The 20,976-nt window shown below is 29.0% G+C and overlaps 3 protein-coding genes across 5 annotated transcripts in view; 2 read left to right on the forward strand and 1 right to left on the reverse strand.

The window, feature by feature from the left end:
• Positions 1-1,122, forward strand: part of LOC106692380 (myosin heavy chain, embryonic smooth muscle isoform) — a gene marked incomplete in the record, with an annotated part of 73,863 nt that extends 72,741 nt beyond the window's left edge. The window contains 1 exon segment of the mRNA XM_067047024.1: positions 146-1,122. Within this exon segment, the coding sequence (XP_066903125.1) occupies positions 146-361 (216 nt within the window).
• Positions 1,123-2,810: 1,688 nt separating this feature from the next.
• Cog4 (conserved oligomeric Golgi complex subunit 4) lies at positions 2,811-9,740 on the reverse strand. The gene is made up of 14 exons (XM_014438323.3): positions 9,443-9,740; positions 9,169-9,366; positions 8,447-8,624; positions 8,140-8,336; positions 7,514-7,670; positions 7,072-7,310; positions 6,597-6,829; positions 6,216-6,423; positions 5,828-5,922; positions 5,000-5,159; positions 4,816-4,915; positions 3,601-3,686; positions 3,148-3,356; positions 2,811-3,040 (listed from the first exon to the last, which is right to left on the reverse strand). The coding sequence occupies exons 1-14, from the start codon at positions 9,611-9,613 to the stop codon at positions 2,998-3,000; spliced, it is 2,274 nt and encodes a 757-aa protein (XP_014293809.1). The 5' UTR covers positions 9,614-9,740; the 3' UTR covers positions 2,811-2,997.
• Positions 9,741-10,126: 386 nt separating this feature from the next.
• LOC106692381 (polycystin-2-like protein 2) overlaps positions 10,127-20,976 on the forward strand; it is a 123,135-nt gene continuing 112,285 nt past the window's right edge. For all 3 annotated transcript variants that reach the window (XR_001344952.2, XM_014438303.2, XM_014438302.2), the window contains exons 1-5: positions 10,127-10,285; positions 12,224-12,343; positions 15,036-15,140; positions 17,144-17,347; positions 19,872-20,005. Coding sequence is in view for 2 of the 3 variants with exons in the window: in XM_014438303.2 (XP_014293789.1) it covers positions 10,257-10,285; positions 12,224-12,343; positions 15,036-15,140; positions 17,144-17,347; positions 19,872-20,005 (592 nt within the window). In the remaining variant the exon portion in view is untranslated. The remainder of the gene's footprint in view (positions 10,286-12,223; positions 12,344-15,035; positions 15,141-17,143; positions 17,348-19,871; positions 20,006-20,976) is intronic.

Consider the following 20,976-nt stretch of genomic DNA (forward strand, 5'->3'; position numbering starts at 1 on the left):
TAAAGAAAACAAGCTGTATACCTTGTGGATTATTCATTTCTTGTTTATATTTTAGATAATCTTACCTAATTATATTAGTGTTCAAATTGAGTTTTTGTGCCCTTTAGTGCATTAATTTCATTATTTTGTTATTTTAAATTTTCAGGGAGGATTAGATCATGATTCATTAGAAAGCAGAGAACTTGACAGATCTATGAGATCAGAAATAGTCCTCCAGCCTGAAATAAGACAGAAGCCCGAGCCACGCCAAGCCAAGTCCGTTTCAGCAACAGTAAGAAAGAAAAAAGAAGATGAAAGCCTTCCTCGATACTTTGACTCTATCGATTCTCATCAAGAATCGGACTCTCTCGACATGGTATAAGCCACCTTTTTCTTTTTTTTTGTCTTATTAAATCAAATGAGAGGCCTTTAGGTTTAAAAGGGAATACTCGTGCCACTTCGGCCAAGGCCATATTTGATTAAACGGCCGAGCCAAAAAGTGATTTATAATTGAGAATAAGCTTCAAGTGGTGGGTTTGAATTAATTCAAACTTCTAATTACACAAACCTTGAAGTTAAAGGAAATTATTATTTTATTTATAATTATCGGTTACTTTGTAATTTTGTTGCAATCTTTTACTCGAGGTGCTATCAAGAATGATCTATTTGCCAGTAGTGTACTGTATATATAGCAGGCATTGTACAGTTTATAAAAAAAATTTTGTTTTTTTTTTCTATTTAAGCTGTGATAAACATGAAGAATTCGAGTAAAGGGGAATTAAAAAAAAAATTACCAAAGTTAAATAAACATGAAGTGTATATATATATGAGTTTATATTAAAAAAAAATCCTATGTGTTTGTAAATCTTTTGTTTTTGTGTGAAAAAGAAAATATTTAGTTGTAACGATAATATTTATCGACTTATAGGTATTCCCTGGGAAAGTTGTTCTTTTCCCAAGGGCAGAATAGTAGTATATATATTTTCTAATAAAAATTCTACGATTAGAAATTTGCTCACAAAACATAGATGAATTTATATTGTATTTGATTAAAATGCTGAGTGATAAACAGAGACCAAATTTTTATGCAGAGAACCACAAAATATTAATTTAAAAAAATGTTCTATTAGTACATTAAATAAAGCGTTCAAAAAATATTTTGTATGTATGAACCTATCAATTACATTTTTGAAAAAATAACTTGTTTTCTTTTTTATACGAAAACAATTTATATTAAATAAATTTTTTTTTCTGCTTAAAATTTGTTTTGTCTTTTCTATCCAGGCATTCATCAAAATTGTTTAAATTAGGATTTACTCTAATTAAAATCCTTTTTAAGGAAATAGTGAAATGTATGAATTAGCAAATTTGGACAACTGCTAAAAAAAAAAAGCAAGCAATCGCATAAAAATCTGGCCTCTGTTAATAAATTATGATGGGAGGAACATTCAGTCACTTTTAAGTGAAGCTTTAGCATTTAGAAAATATCACTGTAATAGGATATATTATACATAATTATAAATATTGTATATTTTCTTTTTGTACCTAATCATTGAATATAATTCAATTGTTCTCCTCCGTCATTCCAATTTTAAATTTATATTAAATGCATTCCTGTCAATAAATGTTGATGAAGAGTGTCGATTAAACTATTAGTTTTAAATATTTAAAGTGTATATTTATCTGTTTCTTCCTTTGATGAAATAAGATGTAAATAATGTATTGATATTGTCTCATATGTAAAAGACTTAAATATAAGATTATTATGACTATTAAATAGGTAAAGAAAAAAAAAATTGGTTTTATTTTTCCTTAATCTTAATTTTAATACTCTATAAAATGAATGTTTCAATTTGTTTTTCCTTGTCAGCTAAATTTCTTTAAAATTATTCCATATTTTTACATTTAAATTAATATTTAAAATGAAATTTTGGTGACAAGTAAATTTTTCCAGTTTATTGTTATGCATGCACAGTCATAAATTATTTACTGGTCTGGTATAACTTATTAAGATGAATATTTTTATTTTATTTTACTATTTTTGAAATATTAAAATTCATAAAGATTAATGTAACGTATTGATAAAAAAGATTTTTTTTTCCAATATTGCTATTTATTTTTATTGAAAAATATTCGTAAGTGATATTTATTTCATCTCATGCTAAGTATAAATTAAAAAAAAAAAAATCTATATATAAACTTATGAATCCATTTTGTTTTATTTCATGAACATTTAATATCGCTATAATATTTTTAAAAAAAAAATCAAAGAATACTTATATTAAGTTTATTTTTTAGAACTGTTCCTCGTCAATGAAACTTGCAAAGCATCATAACAATCATTTTAATAACAATGGACCCATGTATTTTTTTCTGCTTTTTATCACTTTAGTAGTTTTGAAAAAATAAGTTTTCTGGACAAGAGAGTAAAATTGATTGAATAATTTGTGGAACTTGACATATCGCTGCTCCAGAAAATAATTACGCAACTGTAAAACTTTGTCTAATTGTCTTTATTTTCTTTCAGGGCAAAAAAAAGTATTTACCTGATGTAAATCAACATAATTCCTCCCCAAGCCAATTTTTAAGTACAATTACGTCTACTTGAAAATATCTAGTAAATGCATTTTTGATTCCTTCAATTTCACCAAGGTTACAGTTGCATCATTATTCTTCCAGGCCAGCAATATGATAATAAAGATTTTAGTCCACTAGTGGTTTGCAAATATTGATTCCTAAGGCGGAAATATAAATGCTATGTGAAATCACAACACTCACTAAGAGATTTTAAATAAAGGTTATACAGGATAAAATGAAACATGCTTACAGGGTAAAGTAAAATAAATAATATATTTCAAATGAAAGTAATTATTACATAAGTTTTAAAAACATAACCTTAATACATTCAACAAAGCTTTTTTTTCTGCTTAAAATTTATAAAATATATAACATTAATCTTTTTAATAATTGCACCAAATATAGACATTTTCAGGAAGCTAATAAATAATAAATAAGTAATCACAGTTTTAATTTCATAATTTCTTCTTTAGGAAAGTCGACCCTGAAATATTAGATTCAATGAGTAAAAATTATCAAAGAATATAAATTCGAAATGAAGATTTCTTTGTGCCAAAGTTATTTATAGCTTAACCTAGGTAAAAAAATTACCTTAATTTGAGAACCTTTTTCACCTCTCCTGGAGCTAACCTCCAGTTGAACCTTGTCCAGATTTCAGAAATTTCGTTAATCTTTTCCATATTGAGAAGCTTGGCTACTTGACCTAAACGGGCGAGCCTTTCCCGTATAGTCATCGAAGTGGTACTATTGAGGTATCCAGTCAGCGCTCTTACTTCCCTTTCAAGAGCCAACCCACCTAGCTGTAATAAATTTTATTTAATGAAAGAAATAATAAATGTGAGATATGCTATTTCTCGTTAGCAATTATGTAATCATAAGCTTTGAAAACTGAAGATGCCTTAATTAACGAATGAAATGTATAATGGTCCATTAATTTACTGCTATTTAAGAAACTTGAGAACCTGTTTTAAAAATCTTGAAATAATTTCTTAATTATATGATTAATTAATTAATTATAATTTTATTACAAGATTAATTACTCACCCTGTTAAATTCCATTTTCATTATAACCCTTTCCATTTGGCTATTGACTTCATCAGCCACAAATGTCACCAATGATTCAAAATTTCCTAAAATAATTTACATAATAAAATATAAAATAATATATACATATATTAAATAATAAAAATTATATATATTTTTAACAGGGTAAAAAACAGATACTGGAACTGAACAAATGACTTCAATATTATTAATAAATCAAAGGAAGAAGTAAGCCGAATGTTCTACATTTTAAAAATATTTTAAATGAAATATAAAAAGGTGCAGACCGCACATCTGACAATTTTCTCTTGCCCTCTCTATTTTTAGTATAAATTTATTTCTTTGTATATGGTTAAGTGAAAGTAAAAACTCACTTTTTATTTATTTGTGTAAAACAAACACAGAAAAATTTATTTATGAATTCAGTCTGATATAGAATCAGAGTTTTTTTCTAAAAGGTTCTATAAGTTTTTTGGGATGGTAATATAAATTTTAGGTTTTAGTTCCAAAATTTAACTTTTTTCTATTATCATTGTAAAATAAGTAGCTGACCTAAAATTTGGATTGAGCACCCCAGGAAACTTAAACTGGCAAAAATATTTCTGTTTTTTTTTTCCTTCAGAAAACCCTTTGTTGACTATTGGGGATATTTATTTAATTCACTTCTCAGTAAATGTTAGTAGAACCAACAAGCAGTATGTCTAACTCTAGACAAACCGAGGTTCTATAATATAGAAAACATGATCTAATATATTCAATAATAAAACAATAAAAAACTATACCAGATAATTGTAAAAACAATGCAAATTGCACAGATAAATATATTGACTGTTTTTCTACAATATTTTAATATTTTTAAATAGCTTGGTCTATTGGATTGTTCTGCGATAATGTAGTGAATTTCATTTTTGTTAACACTTGGATGATCAAGAGTTGCAAATTCTGCTCTTATAAAAATATAAATGGAAATAGATCTAAAAGATACTAAAAATAATAATAAACTCATTAGTATGAGGGTGAATTTGTACTTTTATAATAAATAATAATGAAGAAAATAATAATTTTCATAAAGATTAATATTCTTACTGTTATTGTCATATTTTAAATTTATTTTTGACATTCTTTCTTTTATTATAATACATGAATGATCGAAATCGACTAAAGTTTTAAAGTGCTAATAAACTATTTAAAAACATATAAATTACAATGACATACCTGAAGTCAAAGAAGCTCTGAATTCGGAGAGTATACCATCAATGTTAGCTATCAAACTTCTAACAAATGGTTCGTTGGCTTCGTAACTGGAAAACTCTTCCTATAATCAAAAATATTATACTCTTAATATTGAGAATAATTAAATTAAATTTATTCATTTATTAAATGAATAATAATTCAATACTTCGGTGAGATTATGCGAAAGTGCAAGAAACGAGTCAATCCACGGAGCTAACCTAGGTTTGATCGCTGCATTGGCCAGTTGTTGAAGACCCAAGTCTTGAGCCATACCCATTGCAGCACAGACACTTGACAAACCAGATAAACAACCTTCCAATTTAGATCTACAACATTACATTAGGGAGAACGTTAATATTACTCAATAAATTAGTGAATATTTATATAAATACACACACATATCTAAAACAACACAGGCTCACTCAGAGTCACTCTGACATTGATTTCCTTCAAAACAGCCCAGCAATGTGGGGCGAAACGGCTCAAATGAAAATAGTACATAATATTACTATTTGAGTTTAATTTGACCGCACCCAGACCAAATTCCATTTATTGTAAATAAGTTATCTATTATAATTTACACATAATCATTTATAAATTAATTTATTTGGAATTGATGTCATGCAATTGTATTTTTTCTGAATTCTTATAGTGTTCCTGAAGATGGCATGTTCAGTGAAACATCAAAAACCTTGACTGTGAATTTTAATTATAGTGAACTAATCTTTCCTATAAGTATTAAATAAATATACCTTCACCAAAAAAATTTTCATGTACAAAAAATTAGTTTCAATTTTATTTTGAACCACCGACTGGTGTTGCTGAGAAGTAGAGCAATCTTTCTACAGGTCATTTCAAAGTAAGTAGGGTTGACGTAAACAACAGCCTACATTCCAATCTATGCAATATGTCTAACACGAAATTTTAAAAAAATAAAAAAGTACTAATACTTGTTTAGAGTTCATAAAAATATTTATGAAATTAATAAACACACCTGTCTGTTTGAGTGGGACACTGAACTTCTTGTGCCAAACCACTTGCTAGAGTTGTAACATATTCACTTCCGACTTCAGTGTTGTTCAAATGGGCCTATGGAACAAACATATATATAATAATATACATATATTAACAGGATCACATGAAGTTGGTACTGGTTTTACACAGACCTTTAGTGGTTTTTGAATGGTAAATCTTGAAATGATCCCTAATTAAGAGGTTTGGTCATAAAACATGTTAACTGACAAAATTAATACTTTTGCAATCTTACATTGTTTTACGTTCAAACAGGAATAACTGTTCGTTATATAACATCAAAATATATTATAAATAATTATTTACCGCCAGGGTATAAATGAGGTAACTGTATTTTAAAATTAACTCACAATAAATAAAGATTTCGCTTGTTCAGTGTCTGAAGGCTGAAGCCTCGCATGAATCATGCTGTAGGCCTGGGCCAGATCCAAATAACCAGTTGGATAACCTTGCTTAAGGGTAGCATTGAGTTTTGTACACATCTCGTTCTCCAAAACGCCGCACGCATTGTTTATAACTGCACAGACACCATCGATACTACCAGTGGAACTAGCCCTCCTGAAGAATGATATAATGCTTTAAATCATGTACAAGAAGAAATCTTTAAATTAAATAAGATTATATCGAAAAGAGGTTAAATTTGAGTTCAATATGATAAAGATTTTTAACGAAGCCTAATGGATAGTAAAATAACAATAATAAAATCTAAAATGAAAAAAAAATCTACTAACCTTATGGATTTCTTGACTATAAAGAAGACATCATCGATCATACTGGAAAATTGAGAACTTGCTTCAATGGTATCCATAGCGATGGCTTTCCGTACGCTCTCCTCCATGTAGTGATGCTCTAGTATTAAATAGGCACTCAGGAGTTCTTCCATTGTTCGACAGAGGACACACGACTTTAACTTATCCTCTAAAGCAGCAAGTACAGTAGGCTGTTTTTCTTCTTCTGTGTCCATCTATATAAGAAAAAGAACAATGCTACAAATAAATAAAAACACTAATTTAGAGTATCTATCTAGAGTAGTTAAAGTAAATATCTAAGTATTTAAAATTAACAGACTAAACTAAACTCCACAGTGAACTTAAGGTAGTAGGCAAGGTAAGATAAAAAACATAGGAATATTATAGAAAACTGTCTTTTATCTCCTAATCATTATTTCAAGAAATAAAACTGTTTAAAAAAATAAATGTTACTAACAGAAATTTTCCTCCGGAGAAAATGAAGATAGAGAGAGTAGCGTGAGTGAGCGATAGCTAATTCACCAAGAAGCTGGTCAAATTCCTTAGGATCTCCTCGGCTCTTATGAGTACCAGATTTGATACTCGAGGTTAATTTTTCCAAGCCACGAGATCGCCACATTTCAGATAATATAACCTGGCTGGCTCTATCACACTCGTCTTGCAATCTGCAAACTAATTTTAAAAGTCTTCCGGGCCCTAAAAATATATTTATAAAAATAGTATATACATTAAATTTTTAGTACACATAATGAAATTATATAGTGGTTCTTGAAATAAAACTAAGAACTGAATTTGGCCAATAGAAATATTGCCATCTTTTAAAAAAAATTTTAATAATTTTATTTATTTTATACATTTTAAGGTCTCCTGAAATTGGTAATTAAAACAAGATATATTACCGTAATAGGTTTCCACTAAAGGTTGGTGGGTTTCAATAGTCCTTGCAATGTCTTCAAACAAATGCGTTAGTAGATCAGAGTAAAGAACTGCAGCACGTTTATCTGTCAGGCTTGTCTCAGAGGCAGTCTTCAAATGTTTTCTAGAAGATGTTTCAACCTATAAATAAACAATTATTTTAATTAATAGTTTATTCATAAAACAAACAAAGAAATGCACTTCTTCCGTAGAAATATATTTTAAAATATCATAACCCTTGAAATATAGATAATAACGTACACTTTGAAAACATGCAAAAAAGTGGTAATTTACAGGAAAATATATAATGACTCGTGGTACTAGTTAGATTTTGTTTTTGTAAATTATTCTAACTTAGCTATAAAGAGCAATATGGTTTATTATTAATGCAGTGGTTGATCAATTTTACTAACATTTTTACTCAAGTTGTATGCTAAAAAGCATGAATAAATAAAAGTTCAATACAAGGCTGATTTCACAAGGTTAGTGTTTTAAATATTATAAAACAAAGAAAATTAATAAACATTTCACAGAAAAGATATATTATTAATAATTAATTTAATGACATTTTGAGTTTATAAAAATAAATAAACAAATATAAATAGCGCACCTTATCAACTAGGTAATCAGAAAACTTCTCTATTCCGTAATCATGCATACCGAGCAGAGGAAACAATTTGAAAAATCTTTCAACAGAATTTGAATCTTGTTTGGCGACAGCATCATTAAACTTAGAAGTCAATATTTCCTGTATCTTCACAGCCGCTTCTTTCAGTAAGCTTATTGAATTATTTACTGATTTGGAATCTAAAAAAATAACAGGCAATAAAATTCAATTTTAAAATACAGCCCAAACAAGTTAAACTAGAATAATAATTAACAAACACATATTAACTTATCAAACAATAAATATAAACCTTGATGAACATCGTCAGCTGTTTTTTCTAGGAGACTTTGATCCATTGCCAAATATCTATGAATATGGGCTGCAGCCTTTTCAAAATCTCCCGAATTCATGGAAGTTTGTACACCATCACAACATAATTGTAAATCTAAGAGGTCGTGAACTCTTTGCTGACATTCAGAAACCCGGCTCTAAAACATTAAATTTTCTTTCAGACCTAAAATAATTTTTGATGCACTTTTTTGAAACGAAAGAAAAGTTACAAAAATATTTTTAATAGGATCATAAACTGGGTAGTGTTATTATTGTTGCATTAACTACAAGTCAAATTCAATAACAGTTTCACAGTTAGTGAAAATACAAATTTATTATTCACTAATGAAGTAGTAATATGATTTTTTTTTTAGTTAATTTCTTTGTAACCACTTTATTTAAACTTTCCTAAATAACACAATACATTTCAATCAAAAGCTTTAAGAAACAAATATACCGAATCTTTTATCACATATTTCAAATTTACACCATTCATCAAAGCTTATTTATTCAGCACAACAGAAAAAAAAGGTTCATAAAAAATTAAGCCATACAAGAAGTGCACATCAAGATTTTAACAAATTTATGATATGAAATACCTCTCCAGAGAAACGATAATAAATATTAAACGATTTATCATTCCTCTACCACACTCCATCAAGTGATGTAAAGATTACAAAAAAAAAATATATATATACATACACGAGCAATATCCAGTTTTCTGACTTTGTGGCTAACGTTTTCGGCTAATGTTGATGCAAAAGAAATCATTTCATACAACTGCTTTGCATCGGAATGTATTATTTCCAAATTTGGTAAGACTTTTGTAATGCCACGTATTTTCGTTTCCAAATGACAGTGCCTGGAGAGAAGTTTCTCTAGCTCATTTTCAACTTCATTCTGGAAATAAATACAGTTTCAATAAAACCATAAGGTATTTTAATGGAATCTTATTTATGTTATGTAAATTGAAAACCTCTTTTTGCGTTAGCTGTGTGTATAACTTTTGATGCTCTTCAGTCAAAAATTCATTTTCGGGTGAAAACTCATCCGAACTTTCACTGCTGTCTTCTTGAGCTGTCAAGTCTTGGAGACTAAATTTTAACTGGCTAGTAAAATTAAATTCACCTATTTGACTGGATTCCATTTTTGAAAATATTTATACTTATAAAATGTTCTTAATATATATAGACATTAAGTAAGAAACATTATTAAAAGTTATAATTATATAAATATTAAACAATTGATCAGAAAATAAAACATAAGATGATTAAAACTTCATTGAGTTCAAAACAATATTTATAACCTGATTCAAAGCAACCTGTTAAACCTTCGGGAGGTTCGTTATGCTTACTGTATGGAAGGCTTCAAAGAAATATTTTTATATTTAACTCGCTAATTACTTCGAAAAATTGTATATATTTAAATATGGTAGTTTTTTTTAATTTGATAATTAAATATGGAACAAATTTATTCTTGTTTGAAATCCTGATTCGATGCGTGAAAAAAATGAAGAATATTACCTTTATATTTTAATCTATGAATCCTTTCATTATAATCTTAAATATTATTCAATTATATTGAGAATAGAAAAATATTTGTCCCAAAATGATTTTTATTCCATCAACTTCTTATTACATGTATTTTACCAGAAGGGCACAAATGATTATAACACCATATGTTCAGTTGCTGTAGGATAGCTTTGAAAAGATATTCGAAACAGTACCACTGGTTTCTTTGAAATTTAAAGACTGTAAATAGTTAAGCAATTAATATTTAATTAGAATAAAATGGCTACTAAAGAAAAGAAGATCCCTCAGTGAGTATAGCATTCATAAATATTAAACACTACAGAAAATCCTAAAATCTTTGTTCTGAAACTTAAAATATAATCAAATGAAAATTAGCTTTTACTATTAATACTTTATTATAAGTAGACAAGAATAACTTTATTGTATTTTTCTCTCTTTTTATGTACAAAAAGGTATTTGTTAACTTATATTAGTTAGAAATAACTTGTTGCTTGGATCTGGTATATTTTTAATTAATTACATATTAAAAGATTATAAATTATAATTGATTTGCTAATGGAAGAAATACTTTGGGTGGTGGTGGTAATGAAGATACATTCTGGTTTATGGATTTGAAATAATATAATATAGAAGCCATAGAACTGTAAAATAAGTTATACATTTAAATCTACTTTTTAATACTACTCTGTTTAATATTCAAACAGGTTGACCACCATTTCGGAGCATTTATGATTCAATGCTTGTGCTTGTCCACTAATAAAAAAAATTAAATTACTCGGTTGTAAAATGATTTATAAATATCTTCGCTGGAGACAGACTTTATTAATGATACATTTATTTATAAAAAATGGAGAATAAAGTTTTAAATAATAAATATTTTTGTTTAACCAGTGCCTTTTTTTTTTTTTTTTTTTTAATATCACAAAAAGTTCACTTACAGTAATTTTTATTAACGTGAACTATTTCTTCCGTTAACGTGGAATTTTTACTGCTTGATAAATTGCTCTAGTTTATAAAAAAGGGGATTTTTTTTGTTAATTTTGGGCCCTGTTTGTAAGATCAAAATAAAAAAAAGAAATGGTTTATGAACAAAATCGAAAAGCCTTACAAAACTGAAATAAATATAATCTTATCACTTCGAGACTGGTTTTATTGCTTAAATAGAATAATTTGTATCCAAGTTAAATCTCAAACACTCTTCATGATTACTTTAAATGTCCTACGTTTCGGCCATCCTCAAGGACAATATATTAATTAACAACTTTTATTTATACATTCATTTTTAAACAAACAACATTATATAGTGTTAGGTTAATAAGTAATTAAAAATTTAATTGAAAACTGACGAAATAGGTAATTAAACATAAGATAAGGCAAGTTCATTAGTAAATTAATATTGTTTCATAAGTTAATTTGACTAAATTTATTGACTTGAGCAGAATAGTCTGCTAAAAGTTTTTAATTGTTAGATGTGAGGTGTAAATTTATATTTAAGATATCCTAATTTATTAGTAGTAATGTAGCTCAATCGGAGTTGTCACATTACAGATCGATTTTCCACTCCTTTAGGATTTTCTCAAAAATTGCTCAAATAATTTTGATTTGTCACGGTAAATAAAGGTACAATTAAGTGGACTATAATATTAGATAGGTCCTAACCTCATTGAAATAATCTTACACTGCTTATTGTATGACGAATTAAAAAAAAAAAATGTTCCTCTGAAGTTTCTTATCTAAAATAAATAACCAGTTCCAATTGTTTGCAATACTAAACAATGGTTAAATAAAAAAGATTAACGAATTTATTTTTAAAAAAAAATAATTTTTAATCGAAAAAAGTCGAAACAACAATATCTCTCTAAATCACATTCATATTTACATGGCTTCATTATGTTTCATCAGAATTTTTCGTCATTTTCATTTCTAGAAACCCCAAAATACGAATTTTCATTTCTAGAAACCCCAAAATACGAATTTTCATAGTAACTAAAAGTTGTATGTAGCACGCACCGCACTAGATTTTTCACGATATTCTTATTCGCTTTCTAAGAGGGTTAAAAAAGATATTGCCACTATTGTGATAAGAGATAATGACGTCACTGAATTATTATTGTATTGTGTTATAGTGTACGATTTTTTCTTTAAGAGACTTAAGCTACTCATGTCTGTTTAGATTCATGTTTTTTTTTTCCCTCATTAGAAGTATTTAATAATCTTGTTTTCAGAAAAGAAGCAGGCAGGGATAAAGACGAAGAAGATGAATACTTTTCAAGCGAAATGATAGATATGACCCCGTCTCTAATGGAAATTATGAACGAAGTATCACAAAAGCTTCATAGCTACAAGTAATAGATTTATTCAATGATTGTAATAGAAGCAATAGTTTTATCTATAAAAGTAATAAATTTATCACACATAAAAATAATCTACAATAGGGCCAACGTGTGCAATTAATTGTTTTTATCGCTATAGGTTAGGTGTGTTTTTTTTAATAACAATTTATGTTCCTACTTCATTTGTTATGATTGATTTTATTAATTTTTTATTATGTGTAATATTTTGTCAATAAAAATTAACAAAAAAAAAAGAGTTGATTATGACTTTTATAAAACTAATAAGAATTTTGCTGTCTATGACTCGTTTTTGGATTTCGACATTCAAGCTTTTTTTTAATTGGTGAACTTAAAACTAAATAGTCTTCATTTCGCAGTGCTTTAATTGTATTAAAATTAGTAGTTACTTGAAAAAAGAAATTATTTTCAATGAAATTAATAATTTTTTGTCACTTCTAGAAAGGGGAGGGGCAGCTGCCCCCGCTGGACACTCCCATATCTTTAAATAAATACATTGCGAAAGACAATGTTTATTGTTAAACATTTGACTTGATATTAAAAATAAAACAACCGAAAAATATTTCAGTATTATCCAATTGCCTAAGTACTTTTGTTTCCAGATAGTTTTTCTCCGTTATTATCAGTGATATGTTCTGACATCTTTTTTTCTACAAATTATTTACACATGCTCTCTAGGATTATTTCTTGATGTTTTCAACAATTTTATTTTACATATTTTTAAATATCTCATGTTAAAATGTTAAAACGTGCTCACGTATTTTTCATATAATTACGTGTATTAGTCAATAGCCTTCCTTTTCATTATTAGTCCAACCGAAAATTGAAGCGAGTACAAAAAAAAAAAAAAAAAAAGACATAATAATTAAGACACAATTGTTATTAATTTATTTTACGGGAAGCCTAAAATAAACATGTAATAATAGTATTGAAGTTAGTTTATGATCTTAGTACTAGTGATTTTATTGCTTTTAAGTACCATATGCATTTATTATATATATGAATGTAGAGTGATTAGTGTGTGATTTAATTTAAATATGTATATATGCATAATACTTGAAAATTAATTATTATTATTGAAAGATCATTTGAGGATGGAGAATCAAAATAAACTTTACAATTATTATTTATTTTAAAATATTTTTCTAACGAATAAAAATGTTTTATAAAATTTATAAAAAAATTTTTAAAGTTCAATATCTTCTTTTTTTTATTTTTTTTTAATATTTCTGTATATTTATTACATATTTGCGTAAAAATATGCATATATATTTTTTTTTTACTATGTAGATACGGATGAATCCACGCGAGACTTTGTCGGTTTTCCTAAGGCTGGGAACTCAGCAAAATGATTCTGGGTGGGAGTAATAACCTAACCTAGACAAATAGGGTAGAAGGGAAAAAGAAAGAAATATATGAAAAATGTTTGCATTCCTTGAGGAAAAGTTTCGTGAGAGCTCTGGAGATTGAGACTTCAACGTGGGAGGCCTCTTAGTACAAGAGCCATGAAGAAAAAAAGGGAGTTATCTCATCCCAATTTTTGATTTTTGGTGAGTCTGCCAAGTATAGGTAAAGGAAATAAAAAATGGCGGCTGTTTCAAAACCTTAAAAAACACTAATTTTTCATTCGGAGCTCTACATCTTAAAAACTACCAACAAGACTAGAAAACCTAAGAGCACATTATATAAAGAAGAGTAAATTTGCTGAAATATTAGCCCTAAAAGAGCTATTTACGTCAAATGGTTCTCGAGATATAGCTTTTTAAAAAGCAAAATCTCTTAAAAATCTACTGAAAGATTAGTAGTTAGTTAATTTATTTTGAGAAATCTATATTTCAGGAGCTATGTGACGTACAGATGTCTATTAGCACTCAAATTAAAAGTAGAATAATGAACTATAAAGAAGTTAATGACCTTTACCTTCGTAGGAATAGTAGTTTACATGATATTTGCTAAAATAAATTGATTTATAGTTGTTCGGACACTAAGTTTGATTTATGAAAAACTTCATTTCAGAAACTATTTGACGTACATATATCTGGTTTTTTAAGTGGTTTAACCAGGGTTTTATCTGGTTTAACCGTTTGTTTATTAAGTGGTGTAGTAGTGGGAACCAAAATCTAGTTTCTTATCTTTTCAGTATTAGAAAAAGATTTAAAAACTAAAACTAAATATAAATAACTATATGTATAAACGGGAGAAGCGGTAGCAGCGTGGTAACGCGCCAATCTGCCAACCCACAGGTTGTCAGATCGAATCCCGGTCTCACCCGGGGATCTTTGTTCAAGCACAAAATGATGCAAAACTCACACAAAATCCCCCCTCTCCCCAACCCCCCGCAAAAATAGGCGTGGGAGTGACGAACCAACCCTACCAAAAAAAACCACGTCAAGAAACTCTCGATGTATTGGGAAATAGAGGAATTAGACCACCATAGTCTGTTGCCCATATAATAATTATAATATGTATAAACATGAAAAAAATATTTTCCGAATATGCCTATGTATTGTAATAATATCAATCATTGCCCAACTGGTCTTTGTGAGCTGTGTGTATAGTAACCAAATGCAATTAGGCGCATTGCTTTTTGAATAAAGTTTTTCTCTCTTGTCAAAATGCTTTACGACTATCTAAAAAGAGTAATTATGATTATTGCATTTATATATTTTATTTATTTTTTTAATAGGCACCTAACTCCCACATCGCACCGAGCAATACACAACAAAGTTGGAGAATCCCGCGTCAGGTTTTCACCAAGTGAAGAGGGTAGCGACCAACCCCATACCTCGAGGTGAGTTAATTAATTTTTTTTTGTTAATAGGGTGATAGATGAGAGAAGCCATCTTTGGCCTGCTCAGTGTGTCGTCCTCACCTAAGGAAGCAGCTGCGATAATCAGGCCGTACAAAGCATTATTTTTGTACCTTCCTCTGGATCTCCTCAATTCATTCATTCGAAATACATTATTTATAGATGATTGACAATATATGAGTTAGAAGGAGATGGTAAGGGCTTCGGCCAAGAAAAATAACTAATGTCCTTCTCTTCTTGAGCTCTCCGACAATTAACGAGAGGCACTGCACAAGTTAGCAGATTCCGTTTCTTTTGGTTCAGCCTCAAATAAACATTTTTGGATTATCCGTACTTCTTCCAGTCAACAGAAGCTTTCCCTCATTGATCTCAGTTACTACATCCCCTACCAATGCGAGCTGGTGGTTCTTCTCCAAAAAATTATTTTTTTGATTTAAATGAACTTTTTTATTATAATATATTATATAATCACATTTTGAAGTTATTAATTTTATAGGTATTTGATTTAACTTGAAGCTGCTAGTTTTGAGATCCATCTGTGGTAGTCATCTCATCACACCATAAAGAACCTAGGAGTCACCTTTGATCAGCACTTAACAAGGAATAGCTACATTTCCCAAATAACTCGAAAAACCATGTCTATCCTTAAACAGCTCCAAAAATCCCGTGATTCGTTTCCTCTACTACTAAGTACTAGTCAGATCTTAGTATTCTCCCTTATTTTCCCACATTTCGACTACGGACGCTTAGTGTATGGAGGACTATCCATTGAACAAGAAAAGAGATTAAAAAGATCAACGAACTATTTTGTAAGATTCATTTTTGGTATTCCTAGGCGTTTCCATATCTCACATTACTATTCCGTGCAAAGGTGGCTCTATCCCAGTGTCTGGAGACAATACCTCCTTGAGATATTTATACATCAAACCCTAATAACAAAAAAACCTTCCTACATCATTCACCCCCTTACCCTACGTTTATCTATTCACCTATTAAACGCAAGATCCCAACCTACCGATCTCTATATCCCTACCTACAGAACCGCCTCCTATGAAAAATCTGTTTGCTGTCCGAGCTACCTCATCTTGGAATTCCTTACCCACATCCATCGGTAAAGCTTCCTCCTTAACCTCATTCGAACATCAACTATAGGGGTATTCATAATCTTTAGTTTAACATGTTAAAGCGTGTTAAACGGAAAAACTTATGTTAAATGGAAAAGTATTTCCTTCTTTTACCATGTACGATATAACATATAACATGGCTGAGAGTATGTTAAATGGAGAATGTCGTCATGCAACAGATCAAATGAGCTCTACATTGCCGTGTTAGGTAACTTGCACGTAGTTTGTGTTTTGATTGTCTTGATATTGTTTTGGACTTTTTTAAACAAGATAATCAGTAGCCAAATCTTCAAATTTTTACTTTTCACTTACTTTATGCATTTTGTAACAAATTACTGTAATCAAAACTTAGGTAAATAATGACACGAAGTTTTGGAAGGAAAGGTTACCAAACAAGTTACTATGAAAATCCACTTGGAGCTCTAATGCATTTAAAATTTAACTTGACTTGAAATAGGGCTGCTCACAATCCAATACTTTAACATTTAACATGGTAAAACATTTTACATTTAACAAAATATCATGAATACCCCTTATATATCCATCTCAAAGAGTATCAAACTTCCGTGGACTTGTAGTGTAAGTTAATGTAGCCAGACAAAAGCTTCATAGCTCTGTTCATAATTGTTATTTTCAGAGAACCAAGTATCCCAGAATAAAGATTGATTTTTTTCATTTTTCATTTTCATTTCACTATGTTTGAGTAACAAAGTAGATTATAGCGATCTAATTACGAGGGCTTTAAGTTTCCATTAGAGAAATACTTTTCTTTTCTTTTTTTTCAGTATCAATATAGTTATTGAAATGAAATTGTCTATGATGTAATGTAAATGATGAAATGAAGTTATACCATTATTGCAGGTCACTTACGCCAACGAAGTATCGTGAAAGACAAACGATTTTAAAGAACGAAAGTACGTTGAAAAACGAAAGCACTGCGACTGGACGTCGAAAACCTCAATCATCGTCTTTATCGGAAGCTACATCCGAAAGTTATGAAGAAGAAGAAGAAGAAACATCAGGTCAACTAACATCGAAGGAAACAGGAAGCTCCCAAAGCACCAAGTAATGCCTCAGATTTAATGAAATAGTTTTGATGATTCTGAGAATGCATTTTATATAGAGATTATTTTTATTTTTTTTAGGTTATGTGGTACATTAATACAAATAATGACATAAACACTATTTAGAAACTTAGTTCTCAAAATGTATTCATTCTTTATGGAAGATTGATAGTTAAGCATGTGTAATAGATTGTAGGAAGATAATTGCAAATGGTCCGGGTATAGGTCTAGAAAGGTACGACAATAGTGGAAAATATTTATGAACGTTTCGCCTCACTTTGCAGAGCTTTGTCTGAGCTGAGCTACAGAAAGTTTCTGACACTACCACGACTCAGCCCTGCAATTTGGAGCGAAATGTAGATTACTAACAATAGTTTTCTTACTATTGTACTTCAGTACTTCCGGGCCATACTCCTTTCAATGTTTTCTTAACCTTAGAAGATAAACTGTGTTGTGGAATATAGGGAGGGTTTTATAAATAAAGACAAAAAGAGTGTGTTCTCATCAATAGACGCCACGACAGACTGTTCTAGCCCCAATGGACGACAAGGTATCCCATGCTAGAACAGTGTCTACCGTTTTATTTTTCAAACAAAATAATAAAACCCATTTTTTTACAACAAAGCGTAAACACCTACACGATTTCAAACAAAGCCTTAAATAGTAATTAAACTAATCGATCAACGTTTAGGCAATATGGTGACAAGAATGAAATCACAAATAACATCAGAGTAGACTAAAGATGATACATTTTCCTTCAATATACTAATATAAAATTCTATTCATGACAGAACAGCTCAAGAGCGTACCCAGTATCAAAACTAGGGGGGAGAGGGGAGAGCAAGGCATAGTCTATCAGGGGGCCAAGGCATAGTCTATCAGGGGGCCAAGGCATAGTTTATCAGGGGGCCAAGGCATAGTCTATCAGGGGGCCAAGGCATAGTGTATCAGGGAGCCAAGGCAGAGTCTATCAGGGGGACAAGGCATAGTCTATCAGGGAGCCAATGCATAGTGTATCAGGGAGCCAAGGCATAGTCTATCAGGGAGCCAAGGCATAGTCTATCAGGGGGACAATGCATAGTGTATCAGGGAGCCAAGGCATAGTCTATCAGGGGGACAAGGCATAGTCTATCAGGTTATATTTCAGCACAGAAAAATATATAATTTTCTTAAACTAAAATTTTAAGAAAACTATACATAATTGTCCCAATGGTTCATTAGTTAATACAATTAGTATTTGCTTGAAAAAAAAATTTTTTTTATTAAATTAATTACTTCTTTTCACTGCTAGGGGATAGGGTAACTGCCTATCATTTCCCTATACTCCCTAATAAATAGATTTCCAGTGTTAGGATCTGAGAAATGTAAGCTATTACCTAAAATCTTTATTTGACAAAAAATATATAATTTTTTTTATGATAACTTTTGGAATAAAGTCTCGTAACTAAATTAAATGTATATATATATATATATACACACACACACCAAATTTTCATTTCTTTTTAATGGATATTAGATAAGTTTAAGAAGACAGTGTTTCATATTACAATTTGATGAATTTTTGCTATTTTTCAAAATATGTCATCGAAATTATAATTTTTTTACATATCTGGTTATATATAAAACGTATTGAAGTTTAAATTGTATTCAAAATTTAGTTTTAATTTTAGTCGTTACTATACAATACAGTACAGTTATTAGGATTTTGAGTGTAACGATGATTTCACCACAGAAACTTTTTTTCAATTAGGATATCAGAAATATAAAAAAAAAAAATAACTTAGAAAAAAAGTAACATTGTTTCAGAGTAGGAGAAAATTAATTCATGAACAATAAAATTAAAACTAGTTACCAGTTAAAGTAATTAGCAATTGCAAAAATGCAATAATGTTTACAAATAATAGTAATGTAAATTACTTGATGGACTACAATTACAAACATTTTCCTACAATTTCAAGTAATTTTAATTATAATTACAAATACTTTACAACAAAATCTGTTTCAAAATGGCTCCGAAATATGAAAAATATATCCAGTTTATGACAGCACTCTTGCGTTTACATCAATCAACAATTATGGCTTTAAGATATGGGTTAAATCACATATAATTGTATTTACATCTTAAGATTAAGATTAAGAGGAGACTTAAGATAGTTTAATCGAGCAATATTTTTAAATCACCTAAAATTGGAAAACGGTATGAATTAATATTTGCTTGAAGAAAAAAATTTTTTTTTATTAAATTAATTTTTTTTTTTACTTCTGGGAGGCAACTGCCCTCCGTTGGTTACGCTCATATATTGTTTAACTAATTCAAAATATAACTAATTAAAAATATGAGCAGTAGCCTTGAATGAAAATTGTTAATATTTTTCAGTATTGCGATGATAGTTTACTCATTGGCAATTTTGTTTTTAATATTTGGTAAACCTCTCTCATAGTGAATTTCATAAAGATTTCATAAAAAATAAAGATAAATAATGGATTTGAGACTTTTTAATTAAATATTTAATTATTAATTAAAGAGAGAAATCAGTCATGTTAGAAGATAAGAGAGCAAAGGCAGAAGGCGATGCGTGCAAGAAGGAATTTGTAGAGAACCTCGTGGATAGTGATGACACAGTTAAATTTAAAAAAGAACCAGAGGGCAGAAAATTCGGTAATTATAACATGTATTGCCAAAGTTTTTTTTTTTTTTTTTGAAAACAGAATTAATCAACACTACTCTATTTCTCTATTTCTATAATTTTTTTATTGTTTCTATTGCATTTCTATTGCTTATACTTCATTCAACTCTTAAAAGAAAAATCATCTTAAATATTATAAAATTATTTTCTAGTCCTTCGTGTTTAATTGAAGATTTACAACAAACATACTTATTTTTCCCACCTCCATGTGGGCGCTACGCCACTGTATCTTTGTTTCAAGAAAGATCGAGAAGTTTATTAATAAAGTTCATGTATACTGGTATACATAAATTAATAAACTTTTAAAAATTAATTAATTATTTTTTAAATTAAAAATCAAGAAAAGTAGCTCTTTTAAATGTTTAATTTTTCTTTTTAGCCTTTGTTATTTTTCACATCTATATTTATAAAAGGTTGGATCTTTGCGTGTTTTTTTTTTTTTTCAAAATGTTCTCCTTCGCTATTGGAAGGTTTAAAGATAATGAAATCCACGATTTCTCAAAAAGAAAAATGTTATGAAGAAAAATGAGCGTTTTAAAAGTTTCTCTTTCCGAGGAATAAGAAAAACGTATTACTTATACCATTAAAATATACTACATTTTCGAAGAATTGTAAAAAACATAATGTGGCTCAGGGTAAAGTAGGTCAGTAAATTTATTTGAGAAAAGAAAATTTCATATTCTTTTCTAGTGTTGTCTCAATCTACCAAATACCATTTTCAAAGAAATTAAAAATCATCAATTTTTCACATTGGCTTATTCCGAAGATTTTTCGTTCCCGTGACTTTTTAGTACAAGAGCCGAAAAGAAAAAAAGGCAGTTATCTCACCCTAATTTTTTATTACTTTAATCAAAACTAGGTATAATTACTAGTCAAAATTGATGAATGTGCCAAGTATAGGTAGGGGGAATAAAAAATGACGGCTGTTTTAAAACCTAAAAAA

This window comes from Halyomorpha halys, unplaced genomic scaffold (genome assembly GCF_000696795.3).
Source record: "Halyomorpha halys isolate HHAL.00 unplaced genomic scaffold, Hhal_1.1 Scaffold54.1, whole genome shotgun sequence".
In the NCBI taxonomy this organism is placed as follows: domain Eukaryota; kingdom Metazoa; phylum Arthropoda; class Insecta; order Hemiptera; family Pentatomidae; genus Halyomorpha; species Halyomorpha halys.